The 14,898-nt window shown below is 40.6% G+C and overlaps 1 protein-coding gene across 3 annotated transcripts in view; it reads left to right on the forward strand.

The window, feature by feature from the left end:
* The window catches only part of fras1 (Fraser extracellular matrix complex subunit 1), a 294,733-nt gene that overhangs the window by 185,323 nt on the left and 94,512 nt on the right, over nt 1-14,898 (forward strand). For all 3 annotated transcript variants that reach the window (XM_042420806.1, XM_042420807.1, XM_042420808.1), the window contains 5 exons: nt 1,388-1,528; nt 3,686-3,826; nt 4,052-4,192; nt 7,245-7,548; nt 14,048-14,132. In XM_042420806.1, the coding sequence (XP_042276740.1) occupies nt 1,388-1,528; nt 3,686-3,826; nt 4,052-4,192; nt 7,245-7,548; nt 14,048-14,132 (812 nt within the window). The remainder of the gene's footprint in view (nt 1-1,387; nt 1,529-3,685; nt 3,827-4,051; nt 4,193-7,244; nt 7,549-14,047; nt 14,133-14,898) is intronic.

The following is a 14,898-nucleotide window of genomic DNA, read 5'->3' on the forward strand; positions in this document are numbered from 1 at the left end:
CCCGCTAACCAGACCGGACCACATCCTGTCAGACTGAATCTGACTTCTCACAAATAAAATGTGTGAAAATATGTTTTACTTCCATTTTCCTTTGTGCTCAACCTTAAAGAATAATGACTAGATGGGCTTTAGGTTGAGAATGCACACAGCCCGACCGTGTTGTCACGCCGGCTTAGCACAGATATCCGCTTTAATTCACAGAAAGCCATTTCATGTGAGGCTTACTTCCCACAAACGCCACCTCATAGACTTCCCTTTATCAGTGACTCGGTTCAATATAATGAGATTTTTCTAGGTACGGGGCCCAAAGAGACCGGCCCCTGAGGTGGAACCACCACTTCCCACGTCCGTTACAGGATTAGCGGCTAAGCTAACCGCTATTGGCTAGATACTGTTTGATTTCCTGTGAGACAGTGCCTCCCACCCTGACTGGTAGTTTTAACCATCCAACTTGTGGCGCTGTGTTTATCCCTCCAGCTAACTGCAGCCGCTACCTGAATAATCCTCTGAACCCTGGATGAACCCGGAGCATTAGAAAGCAGCACTGCTAGCTGCTTTCTGAAAACTAAAAAGGGCTTCTAGGAACCTCTGGAGGCTTCCAGTTTGCAACCACTGGGGAACTTCTAAAGTTCCCTGAGAGAATCTCTTAAAAACCCATCTGCACTTCTACCGACAACTTACATTCACTTTGGTTTCAGTGATGTTTTTTCTAGCGAGGAACCACTTATTTAACTCTTCCCTCCCTCTTGGATCCTCAGAAAAACTGCAGAAGCTTAACTTTTATATTTCACAATAGTCTGCCTCCCACTCTCTCACTGTCACATAAGAAAATAACTGAAGAAGAAAGAGTTGACCTTTAAAGATGTGTGGCTGTGTCTCATGTTGACTGTGAGATAAAATGAGGAACTTTCTAATGAGCTATCATTTTAATGTTTAACAGCAGAAATTAGACCTTCTCTAAAGTACATAAAGAAAGCTTATGTGTGAAGTGTTGAACGTAAAATATAAACGTCGATCTTAGTTTTCCTTTCCTTCTTTTCCATATTTGTAAGGCTGTAACCTACTAAACTGCAAATTTAGAAGCTTAAACAAACACATTTGTCCTAATTAAACAATTATTTGTCTTAATTACGTTTAATTTTCTTGCTAATATTAATGGAGCACGGCACAAACACAACTGATGTGCAGGTAATAAATAATTAAAAAAAACACAAATGGGTTTAAAATAAATCCCCTGCTGGAAAAAATAGTTTATTAATCTCTTTTTCTCTCTTTCCCTCCTTCTCTTCTCTTCTGCTCTCATCTTCAAACATCCCCTCACTTCTAATCCCAATGCCCTGAACACCTCCTCCTCCTCCTCCCTTGCTGCCCTCCATCCTGTTTCCAGAGTGCGACTGGAGCTGTAATGCCTGTAAAGGCCCCCTGCGAACCGACTGCCTGCAGTGCATGGATGGATACGTGTTGCAGGATGGAGTGTGCACCCAGGGGTGTTCCCCCGGATCCTATCAGGATGGAGACAGATGCCTCGGTCAGTTCATGAAAAAGCAGATAAGCTCACTCATCATGTACAGTTGGGGCTATTGTAGCAGATTTATTCTTCATCTATGTTTATGTTCCGTGCATTGTGACCACTTGAAGTTGCTTTCTGAGATTTGTTTAATCATCTATTTCATATTAAAGCAGTTAATCAACATCAGAAGATTCTTTTAAACATCTGAACTGTTTGATTGATTCATTTTTTGCTGTTCAGATGTAATTTTTCCTTGTGAGAAACCACAAGATGCTTTACAGTTCCTGTTAAATCTTATGTGAACTTCAGTTTAATCATTTAATGGTTGTTATAAAACGGATACTTCCGGTCCTTGATTATGATTGGCTGAGCCACTTTCGAAGCACTTGTAAAATACTCTATAAACACACACTTGTGACCGCATTACAAATTACTGCACCAATTAGTCATCCATCCAGACTGTTTCAAAATGTCAGATTTTGTTGTGAATTTTGATTTAATGGGTGGGCTCAGTGTGGATGAGTGGTGGAAAGAGGAGGAAGACAAAAAGGAAAGGAGACAGGCCGGTCCCTGCTTGTTTCTGGCACCACGCAATTAAAACGCAGCGTCCTTCAATGGGACCCCCCACGGTTACTTAATTTATGTTCACACATTACTGTAAGTGCAATAAAAGCCAACAAGATTTATTAATGTAATCCAAGCGAAAGATGGACAGACGGCCCCAAATGTCTGAAATTCAGGCCAAAATAGCGAGTATCCATTAAGGCGGAAAGTAGCGAGTGTGTGGTGGAGAAAGAGAGAGAGTGTGACAGAGGCTGGCGACCGGAGCAGAGAGTATGAAGCTAGCAGTACAGCTGTGAACGTAGCAGTGCAGTGTGTGTGCAGTTTAGGCTATTTGTCAGTGAATAAATGCTACAACTTCCTCAATACCATAGACTGTGTAAAATATGGACGTAGTCACCGTGACATCACCCATTGGTTTGCGAACTGCCGTTTTGAAGCCTCGAGTGTCGCAATGTGACTGTCGCCATCTTGGATTTGGCTGTCGCCATGTTTGATTTTTGGACCAGTAGTGACCATATTTGGACGAGAAGGTGGTGCTGACCATAGTGCTAGCTGCTAGCTTGGTTAGCACGGTGCATTTACAATCTATGGTTAACAGTGATAATGCTAATGCTAATTTTCGCTAGCGAAAAACAGGCCTAAAACCGTTAAAACAAAATGTACTCACCGGAAAAACTGATCGTCCGACTCACTGATTGGTCTCTTATTAGAATGCTGAACAAGACTTTTTTTAGGTGACCAAAATGTTACAATAAACTTAAGTGAACTGAAAACACACTGTGAAATAGCAGCAGCTACGCCTATACGCCATGGTTACGTTACGTAAGCAATGGACTTTTTGCAGCCAGTGGAGTCGCCACCTGATGGCCATTAGATAGAAGGCAGGTTTTTGGCACTTCCGCGTTGGCTTCATTTCTCAGCCCCGGATGTTGCCGCTTGCTCAATACCAAAGCTGGGTTCACATGTCTTTCTTGCCACCTGCTGATTAAAGTGAAGGGAGTTAGCCTCTGAGTTAGCAACAGTGGGTTAGCTTAACCTGAAGATGTCGCTCCTAAACAGAGAACGGAAAAAACGTCCTGCTGCTGAGTCTCCCAAGTTATCTACCAGCAAAGAAGAGTGCTAACATAACTGAACACTACTTCAACGATTGCACAGTTAATGAGGATATCCAGATAAATGTTAATTATCACACCGATCTTTAAGCATGCTTGACTAGCTTGATTAGCATGCTCTCCACTGCGTCTGTTTGCTTGGCAACCGTTCTGCTAAATATCACTGAAGAACTACATTGTTTGGCAGAAGAATCATTATTTGTTATCAATAAATTATTGCATTTTTTTGTTGCTAAACGACCTTTAGCTGTTCTAAAATCACTGTAAACTACGACCTTGCGTTATTCTCCTAAATGTCAAATCTTTATCATTAAAATGTAAATATGAACCACAGAAAAACTAGGAATTAATGCATTTTGAGTCCTCATTGTCCTCACATTTTCTATTTCCCACCAATCTAAGCCTCAATGTCACTACATCACTATATTCCTTTACGCCACATGAGTGAACGCCACTGGTTCTATCCCAGTATTGAATGCTGTGTCCGTCTCTCTGCCAGGCTGTGATGAACACTGTCTGGAGTGTCGAGGCCCCGGTCAATGCCTGCAGTGCCATCCTCCTTACGCCACCCTGCAGGGTCAATGTGTGCTCGAATGTGGCAGAAACTACTTCCTGGATGCCTCCTCCCAAGTCTGCAAATGTAAGAGTTCACACTTTGTTGAATACAATCCTTCTTTTATCTCTCTTATATTTTATTTATGGAGTTGGAGACTTAATTTAAAATGAAGGAATGTGTGCAAGCTCAATATATCTATTTGACTTAAAAAAAAAAAAAATATGCATGAAAATAATTTGAGTTGTTTGAGTCAGTGAAGGTTAAAGAAGCAGAAAGAAAACACTCACGCTAATCCACTTCATTTATCAGCTTGCTCAACCGACTGCGTGCTGTGTGACGGCGTCGGACGCTGCACAGCTTGTCGGGATCAAACCTACCTCATGGAAGGATACTGCACCCCCGACTGCGGACACGGATACTACGCCGACAAGAAGACCAGGACCTGCCACGGTAATAACATGAGTTGTGAAAAATGGTCAGTTGTTCCATACGGTAGCACAAAATGACCATTATTATCTATTGATCGATAGAGTTGACTGAGCTGTTGATCGATATCTGTGACTGTAACAGTTTGAGGTCCATTTTTTTTTAGGTTTCTGGCTTTTAAAGCTGTTCCCAGTTCAGGGACTCTTATCTACTGGAGTTTCTTTACACTGTCAGTAATTACACCTACAGATTAAAAGTGGCTTAAAAGCCTCAAGTCAAAAATCTAATAATTCCAGTATTCAGCATAATAATACTTCTCATTAGACGTCTCTCTTGGATCTCTGCTCCAGTACTTTATTATGAAAGTACTGTCTGCACTGTCCACACTACATGTGTTACAGTTACAGGTCTCTATAGTTCAGGGGCTCTCGTGTTTTTATTAAAAAAATAAGTTGAGTTAAATCAAAACAAAACTTGACTGATTGTTTTTCCCAAAGCTAAATATTGTACATGTTTAGTTTGGCCCAAAGCATTTGAACTTGCATGAAATATCAAATAAATATGAAAAATAACTTCATGATGTGAGCTTATTTGACAGCAGTCCAAACACTATAATAGTGATGTCATTTCTATTAAATGCAATGAATTCAAGAAGGCCACATAAATAATGTAAATGACCTCAAGATGTCACATAAAAACCAAACCAACATGGGCGGTTGCTAGGTAACAGGCATATTAACCGAGGCATGCAATGGTTAAGCTAACACAAAGATCCCACAGCCTGATGCTGTATGACTGAGCCTGAAGGGCTTTGTGTGTGTGTGTGTGTGTGTGACTGTTGTCAAACCAAGGCTACAGCTCTAACAGTAAAATATGTTACTTTCACTATTAATTCACAATTCATCCTTAGGAAATCACCTGTCGCTGAGCCCTGCAAAGTACCAGTGATGGAGCTGCTCCATTAAAAATTGATCTTGTTGTTCCCCCAACTGTGTTGATTTAAAGTATTTAACTGTAGTTAAATAAAAGTTCAGGTTGTCAATCATCAAATCACATCAAAGTAATGCACAGCTAAAGATAAAGAAAGGAGTTTTGATTTTAGTCTCCTACTGGTAACAGCCTCTTAAAGCTGCATCACTTTACCAACTTACAAATACGTCACGGCCAGCATGTTAAAGGCCTAAACACACTGGAAGCGATAACTGACGCGCATCAGATGACTCTAAAAATCGAAACAAGGTCGGAGTAGACGCGTCAAGGCAGTTTGACGCACATCATAATGCTTCTAGCTCATTAAGGCCTTAAGTCTTATTTACATTACACACACGGAGCAGATACGCTGCAACATTGTCATGCATGTGTCCACCTGATGAATCCACATAATTCTCTCCACCTTTAGCTCTGACTGGAAACATCTGGCTCCTTCGCTGCTGGATGTTCACTTTCCTCACCAGCTAGTCGCTAACTGTGTCTCTCTGATTTTTGGTGCCAGCAGGTTGTGCACAATGAGTTTATCAGACCTTGATTGCTGTAAAAAAAAAAGCCGCCTGCTGCTGCTGGAAACAGGCTTGATGAAAGCACTGAGACTGTGCTGTAAACTATAAACTAAATGGCTAAAACGAATTCTCTGTGGTTTCATCACTGCAAGCCACCTCTTTGTAGGCTGAGTGTTGAAAACAGCTTGTAAAAGACGAACATGACATGAATATAATTATCAGAGAACAACGTAGTGACACGTCTTACTTCTCCTGATCTTTGGCTTCTCAATCTACGGAGAGTCGTTGGAAGTTTTTCTCTATTTTCAGCTTTTCAACATTAGCTGTCTGACTGACAGTATGAGCCTTTCTGTTGGTTGCATACTAATTGGTCGTCCTGAATAACACAGAGAGCGTTGTCTCTGCAGTCAGGTCATTAGAGGAGACTTGTATTCTCATTTTTTTGGGGCTTGTTGTGTTCAAACAGTGGCTGTCATCAACCTGCAGGCGGAAATGACAGAGAGCTTCAGGAGAAGACTGCGGTTGTGAGATGATTTATGAAACGTGACAAAAGGATAATTTTAGTAGAGAAATATGCTATCATGCACCCTTTGTGATAAATGCTTCCTTCTTTGGAAATAATGAACATCTGTAAGCCTTTAAGCTGCAGCTAATACACGAGTTAATCAAGTGAAATTGCTTGGAAAGAAATTTTCTTCTTTTTTTACTTTTAAAAATTTTTGCAAAACCAAAGAAAAAAAAGTTGAGAAATTAGCGTTTTAAATTATAGACTTATTCTCATTTGTGAGTGTAATTACATGGCTGAAAGTTTGAGATGTTCGAGAGCCTGTTGGCGTCATTAGAGAGGAGATATAATGAGATTATAACACGACTTCTCAAAAGAGCTGATCTTTAAAAAAAAAAAAAAAGTTCCCTAACAAAGTCAGGTCCAATTAAAGCCGACTTCTAAAATGCCAAAGACCGAGATGGCTCGCTCGAATTTCACCCACACACACACACACACACACACACACACACACACACACACACACTTACACACACACTTTCTCCCATTTTCTCATTTCATTACATAACCTCCTCTTGTCCTCTCCACCCACTCACAGTCTGATCCAGCTGTGATTTTAATTAGATCAATTTAAGAAGAAAAAAAAGCATTAAAATGTATTAACTGAAATAATTAGAGGCTGTTTGTTATTCGCTGTGTTATGAAAGTTTATTTCTTTTAGTTTTCACTCAATTATTATCATAAATGACTTATGAAACCTGTCAGTTTTAATAGCTTTTTTTTGCAGTAATAATATCTTAATATATGTATCCAATCTTATTAAAATAACAGGACGTCATATCCCAGAATGATTAGTTTACTTGCAGAAACATGCTGTATTTCTCTATCTCTTCTTCATGTCTTACATATATTTACACTTTGTTTGTCATTATAATTATATTTAATAACCTTTATTTACTTTACTCTTGCTAATGACTTTTTGAACCGGACTTATTTCCCTGCAGGAAACATTAAAGAATCTTATTTTGCATGTGATTCACCAAAAATCATTAATATCGCTTCCTCCACCTCTCAGTGAACACTCAACCTCCCGTCCTCCGGGTCAACGGTTCCCTGTTGGTTCCCCTCGGCGGTTTCGCCCCGCTGCCCCCCACCCTGCTGCGGGTGAAAGACCCCGACAGCCCGTCTGAGCGGCTGATCTTCCAGCTGGTCCAGAGCCCGAGTAACGGACGGCTGGTCCTGTTCAGAGGGGAGGAGGCGGGAGAAGAGAAGGAAAGCCGGAGGAAGGCGGGCAGAGAGCTGACCGGGGATGACACCTTCACCTGGGCGGAGCTGAGAGCCGGCCGGGTCCGGTTCAGACACCAGAAAGACAAAGCCAGGTCAGTGGGTCCGATGTGGTTCGATCGGGGGGTTTAAGGAGAATGTTTTAAAGATGGAAAATCCATCCAGAAACTCTCAAAATCGTTAAAAAACATCGTGCAGTGAGTTTCCGGGTCCAAGCTGTTGTTTGGTGTTGAACAACTGGACAGACTGGTGACGCATCCAGATATTTCCAGCAGCTGCAGTTAAGTTTAAAAACATAAAAACAGCAAACATCAGTGGTAAATATCAGTTAGTAATGTAATGTCAGTTGGTGTCAGTTACTCAGAATCAAAGAGCTTCCTTTCAGAGACATTCATCAGCGATGAAGAGAGAAATCCATGATTTAACTGGCAGAGAGACAAACTTCTGTTCCCACCAGAGCAGGAAATAAACTGGAAAGTAATGCAACACATCTCTGATGTAGCATAAAGGGGAGCACCTGTGATTCTGGCAGGAAATCACTAATTAAAGTACGATTATTTCAATCAGGGGAGACTCATGTAAATGATATTTATTTAACGAGCATGAGAGATGAAGGTGGAAAAGTCTTTGGCGCCATCGTGATGTCACTGGATATAAAAGGGGGGGAGGTGAATGCGAGAGTAGTATAGGATAACCCCCCCCCCGATGGAGTCTAGACACTGGTGATGGTGATGAAGAGGCGTAGATCTTGGTGGTGTAGGTCGCTGCTTCTGGTGGCCTGGTGCCGAAGTAACGGAGCAGAGAGGTGATCTGGGATGAAGAGGAGAGCAGCGAGCTTCCGGGACACAGGGCGAAGGAGAATGACAGCTGACAGCGACGGAGAGGGAAACAGATTATAATGTTGACAGCTGAGTCGTGATCGGCGGTTAGAGATCGTGGAGGAATCTGATTCGATAACAAGGAGTGACGCCCCTAAACCACTGATGGGAAAGTGGGAAAAGAAATTCCTGCGTTTATTTACACTAAACTCCATCTGCAGAACCAAAAGCAGGATATATAACAGTTCTTCTGAACATAACTTCAGATATACAAGTAAAAATCAAAGTAAAAACCAACATAAAGGGGTTTATTAGGAAGGTTTGCGGCCGCTACAGGTCTCCAGAATAAAACTCTTATGCATTCGGTTGAAATCTGATGACTGTGAAGGCTGCAGGATATTACGATTCACATCATTTATCCATCTTTTCCTTTAATGAGTCACATATGTATCCGTATAACAGTATAAAGTTATACTGTGGATTAACTACCAGTTTATACCCAACACTTAAAAATCCATCTGGTATGAATTTCATTGCAAAAGTAACAGTTTTGACACAAGCCTCCCCCTCCACCCCCCCCTCCTCTTTTAGTATTTGCTTGTTTGAAAGTTGACACCTCGTCTCGCCGCTATCCATCCATAAGTATGTTGACATTTAATTTTTTATCGGCTTGTTATTGTCCAAACCTGTTGATTTATGCCGCCTCCCTGCTGTAAAGTTCATTTCCATTAACCTACACATGGATTGAAGGTGCGTTATATTTACATTTCTTAGTTAATATGCACAGATTTGCATATATATATTCGTTCTGCATATTTTGATCTCAGTGTCAGCTATGGAAAAAAAAAGGCTGTTAATATGTATGTACAGGAAGGGATAGGTGTCTCCTCTTTAAAGCTCAGCCGGGAGCCAGTTTTCCTGATCACAGCTGTTCTGTTGTGCCCTTTTCCCTGTGACAGGTCTGCGGCATTTTGGGTTTGAGCCCATAATCAGTTCAGCCAGTCGGAATCAACATATTAAACACTTTAGTCAATCCTTATTCAGCTGGTCTGGTCTAAGAGGGCCTCATGCCAGCCAGAGAATTAGCAAAATATGGTCCACTGCCCGGTTTTGAGCCATTAGATTAATTGAGACAATAAAACCTAAAGCCCCAAATAGGATGTAATCTGCATATTATAGCCATATTTTTCACATTATATGGAGCGGGGAATAATGGCCGCGGACGCAGAAACACAAACAAACGCTGTCAGGTTTGATTTCCATACAAGTCGATGTGTCCAACAGAGAAAAACGTACTCCAAAAACAAAACACTCACACACCACAAGTCACTGTGGATGATTCAAGATTTAGTTAATTGTCATTTTCTTGTGTATTTGCATACATAAAAAAAAACCCAAAATGCTGTTCCTCCCAGCCCACAACAGTGCAGCAACAATAGGAAAGGGTAAAGATATACTGTATATCTAAAAATTCCCTTTAAAAAAATGATAAAAACGTATAAAAAAAAAGAGCATTAAAGTGCATTTAGAGATAAAAGTACATGTCTCAGTTGGATGTAGACGGCTCTTACATGTCAACAAGTGACCAGCGCTGATTGGGGACTTATATAATCCATTTTGCTGCCCAGAGAACAAATATTAGGCAACATGATTGCTGCAACTGGCGGTTTGTATGGGTTAACGGTTATCCTAGCTTGAACTCCTCTGTGCTTGCCCAGCTTCTACGTCCTGTTGATGTTTCCTCTCTGTTGCAGCTCCAGCTAAGGCCAGTATTTCTCATGTCCGAAATAAACTGACGATCATCCCTTGCACTCTTCACGATGACGCAGATTTAGACATTAGGGATGTGCAGAGATCCCAGTATTTGTATTTGTATCTGTATTTGTTGAGGCAGCAAAATTATTTGTATCTGTATTTGTATTTGAATAAAAGTGGAAAGAGGCTTAAAAATCCTTGAACTGGAGTCTCCCAGATCATAGACGACTGCGCTGATTACTGAGCTAAAACTTTACTCATCACCTCATTGCAGACAGACCTCTACCTATTTATACACCCATAACACAGAGACAGCACACCGTTTAATGTGTAGGGACGAACTTCAGAGGAGATTATTGTTTTGCACTTTTCATTTATTGCCTATTTTTTTACAACCTAACTTTGTGGAAAGGAGAAGGGGAACAACAGGTTATGGAGAGTCTGTTGGGAGCACTTTGCTTGTGTCAATAGCTCAGCTTTATCTCTTTATTGTATGAAACAAATATTTGTATAAAACCCACTATTTGTGCTTTGCCGAATAATGTATTTGTATTCGGGCACACCCCTAGTAGATATGGACAAAAACACTGCATATCACACCAGTTCATGAAGAGAGAGAGAGAGAGAATACCACCAACAAGAACCCCTTAATTTTTCTTCTTGTCTTCACAAAATAACTCTTCTATTAGCCTCCTCAGTGCAGTTTCTCCTTTGGACAGTTCATAATGTTGGCAGTTGACAGCTAGTTAGTTGTTTTGATTCAAAAAAATATATCCGAAGATGATATTTCCTCTTCTGTTCTTGCTGATTAATGCTGTTACCTCTTCTTTTCTGTCTTTTCTGAAGATTATTTGAAGGTTATTTTGCAAAATGTTTGAGATGTATTCAGGAGCTCATCTCTGCTGCAGCCAGTCTCTCTCATCCCAGAACAACAACGAACAACGAGTGAGGCAACAAAAATGTAATCGTGAAATGTGGCTCAAGATGAACTGAACTCATTTTCTGAAATAAGGTGTTTTTATTCACTAGTGTCGAGACACAGACACCACCAACAAAATGTTAAGTCTCAGTGGCATACTTTGCCATTGAGAAATATTTATATATAAAAAAAACACACACAGATCAAAAGCTGTTCCACCAATGAATCCAACAAATACACCAGTCACATTTATAACCTGCACATAAAGTAGATTTAGATGAACTACCCTAGAAATATATTCCTTATGTGACTTTAATAAGCTGTCCAATACATCTTTAATGAGTCACAGTTATTCTGGCCGTAACAAATGCTGAAAAGCTGTGACAAATCTCACTTTTGCTGCTAGAAATTGTCATTCAAAAAGAGTTTTATCATTGTTGAACGGGGCAGTAAGAAGGTGTTGTGCAAGACATGAATTTAAAGTAGAGGCACTACTTTGCTCAAGAATGCAAAAAGACATCAAACATTCAATCTGTACAGGGGGGAGCCATGGTTATAGGAGATAGTAAATATGCAGATAGGTGACAAATAAGTGGATACACCAACTTAAAGTGTCTGAGAAAGGTTTTACGGTCGCCACAAGCCTCCAGAAAAGCTTCAGTGGTCTATGTGGAAATCTACTGTAGAGATGAACACCATTATTCCAAAAGATATGACCTCATTTGGTGTTTCGATGATGGTGCTGTCTTGACACGCCGCTCTTTAAATCTCCTGCAGGGTTTCAGCCGAGTTGAGATCATTTTCAACCCCGCTCAGTAAACCCTCGTGCCCCCTGTGGAAGCTTCTGCTCTCGTTATGGTTTTATATAAAACAGTGTGGATGCATTTTGCTAGAAACATGAAGCTGGTTGAGTTATGTTTTCTCTCAACATAGAAAGTATTAAATGTGTTCAGAGACAATGTAGTTCTTTTTTTTTCTCCACCAAACTATCTGATCTTGCAGTTTAATATCTTCTAGTGGTAACTACAGTATTATGAAATGTTTATGGTTATGTTTAGACATTGGCAGCACTCGGTTAAAGTTAGAGAAAGATCATGTTGTTGGTCAGCAGTGACTTGAAGAATAACATGTTTATGAACATTTAAACCCAAAGAGCTTTTCTCTCTTAAATCTAACAACCTGCAGATCTTCAGGACGTGAACCTCGGTCTATGGTGGGGTCTCAGTCATGTGTCTTCTACGCCCCCCCCATCCGCCCCGGCGTCCTCCCTCCAACTTCAGTGCGATATATAAATGTGGCGCTTAATTCATTCGAAAAAATATTGCCTGTGAACTTAATCCAGGAAGTGTTTGTGAACGCAACGTAACTAGGAAAAGAAAGGAAACTTTTTGCAAATTGCGTCATGAGTGAACAAACTGTCCACTGCTAAAAAAAAAAAGACTGGACTCTACTTAATTTGACATTTTGTGACAGTGTGTGAATGTCACAAGAAATATGCTGTATTGCTTGTTGCTTTACAGTGAGAGTGACTTTTACCAGCTCCAGACTGGAGCGGACCAGTAGCCTACTGGTTAAAGGTATAATATGTAATTATTCTACATTAAAATGTCTAAAAACAACTAGACCTATGTTATATATTTTGTTGAGTTGTGTACTTACATTATCCCAAATGTTTCCAACAATTTTCAAACCCAGAGAAATCTGTAATTTAATCAAAGTAACGGACCGTTTCATTTGGTCGCCTGTCAATGGCGTCATACCTCCTCTACCAAAGAGTAAACACACACAAGATGCATACGGCGGCGCTGTGTTTGTCCGCTACAATGGCGTCTACCAAAGAGTAACTTACACACATACAAGATAATACATCGGCGTTGTGGTTGTTCCACAGAAACTGTTATAAATTGACTTTTATTCAGTTTTAAGCCACATTTTTGTGATAAATTTAGGTCGCTTTTAACTATATCTTTTAGCTGGATTAGGATTTTAGTCATTGGATGTCTGGATCTTAAGTTATCAGAGAAATAAACTGGGCAAACTCCCAGGATGTCCGGTGGTCGCTGAACATTGTCATAGAAACACTGATATTTTAGGTGAAACAGCTTTATTCTAGCGGCTGAAATTACATATTTTATATTTAAGACTTAACCGCAACGTCTGTGGTTCGATTCCAGCCACTGACTTTTGTTGCATGTAATATCGTTCTCTCTACCCCTGTTTCTTGTCTCTCTGTGCTTTCTGCTGTCAAATAAAGGCTAAAAAAATACAAATATATAAAACAAAAACAGCCCCGGATTGCATTTAATGAAGGTGTTTACAACATGACAACATGCACATGGCAACTACAGTATGGTTGTCATGCAAGGTCTTTACAGCGTTAGATAACTTAAAGGTCATCAGGGTTCGTTATATTATAATAAAAAGTTAGAATTTATTATTAATCTGAGAGGAAAGTGTTCATTGTCATGTTTTCCTTTTGCTGAACTGCATAAACGCTGCACTATTTTCAACACTGGCACTAAATAACGATGCTGGATGCAACAACGTTCAATGTTTAAGAAGCATTTAACATTAACAGTATCATGGCTGTAACATATTACATTCATATACTTCAGTTTTGTAGCCGTACTTCCTTTTCAGTCGTCACTAAAACCAACAACCTGCTCAGTCATTTGGTCGTCAGCTGCAGTTCACCGCTGCACCCGACACCAGCTCCAGCCCCGGGGAGTTGTGGGTAATAAGCCTTGTCTTTGATGATGCTGAGGCTGGCACAGTGAGAGGAGATATTGGTTATGATGAGTGTGTGTGTGTGTGTGTGTGTGAGCAGGTGGGCCGGTGTTTTGTGTGTGTGTACGTGTGGTTACTGTCCTCCGCTCCTCTCGACAGCACGGAGGTGATTAGATCTAATGACTACACACCAGGTTCGCCTCACATGACTAATTTTCCCAGAAATCCCCAGAGCTAACCAAAGCCTGTTTCTAGGCTATATTCACTCAAAGTGACTCTGAGAAAAGAGACAGTGAACAAACTTTAATTTCTCTGATTGAAGGCTGTTTTCTGTATCGTTACTTACAAATGTTGTTTCTTTCTTTCTTCCTGTAGGACCGGCGAGTTCACCTTACGTGTCGCTGACCCACAGCTGTTCTCTCAGCCAGAAACAGTTCAAGTTCAAGCAGTGTCAATGCAGGTACAGTATCATATAAACACGCAGAAACTTTCTTAACCCTTTCATACGGTGGCCCTGAAGTGCACATACTTGCTATCGACAAAGCTTGTTGCTGATTGGACGCTCTCGTATTGACAAGGATCATCGTTGATTGGATGGACACACTGTCTGTCTTTTTAACAGGAAGGAGGCGCTGTCCGCCTTCATTTGGGGTCTGTGTAGTCTCCGCCCAAAGCTGTGTTCAACTTGATTCATAACAGGATAAACAAGGTAAAAAAAGTAAAAAAAAAAAAAAAAATGAAAATCCACATGCTTTCATATATATATATATATAAAGATAGATAGATAGATAGATAAATAGATTAAAAAGACAAACAGTGCATCCGTCCAAACAGCAACAAGCTTTGTCGATAGCAGGTACCTACCTCTTTTCCGGTAGAAGTTAATGTTGTGTTGTCTGCGTTTGCGGTTGTGTTTTGTTATATGTCGTTGTGTTGTGCACTTCAGGGCCACCGTACTTTCATGCATAGTGGTCACTACAGTGGACAGTTATTCAAAAGCCGTTTTCTTATATATGCATGGGGTTTTAATGGTATAGTTGCACATCAGCCAACACGGTGGACTCTAGTGTGTCGTCCCATACACTGCCATCCGTTGGCCAGCCTTTGTAAGTGCAACACAAATTTCTCAAAACCAAGATGGCCGCCTGCCGGCCAGAAATGCACAACTGCTCAGGAACATCTTGCCAATCCCGCTATAGTAATAGACCCTTGCAGGTAAATAAAAT

This window comes from Thunnus maccoyii, chromosome 9 (genome assembly GCF_910596095.1).
Source record: "Thunnus maccoyii chromosome 9, fThuMac1.1, whole genome shotgun sequence".
NCBI classification, from domain to species: Eukaryota; Metazoa; Chordata; class Actinopteri; order Scombriformes; family Scombridae; genus Thunnus; species Thunnus maccoyii.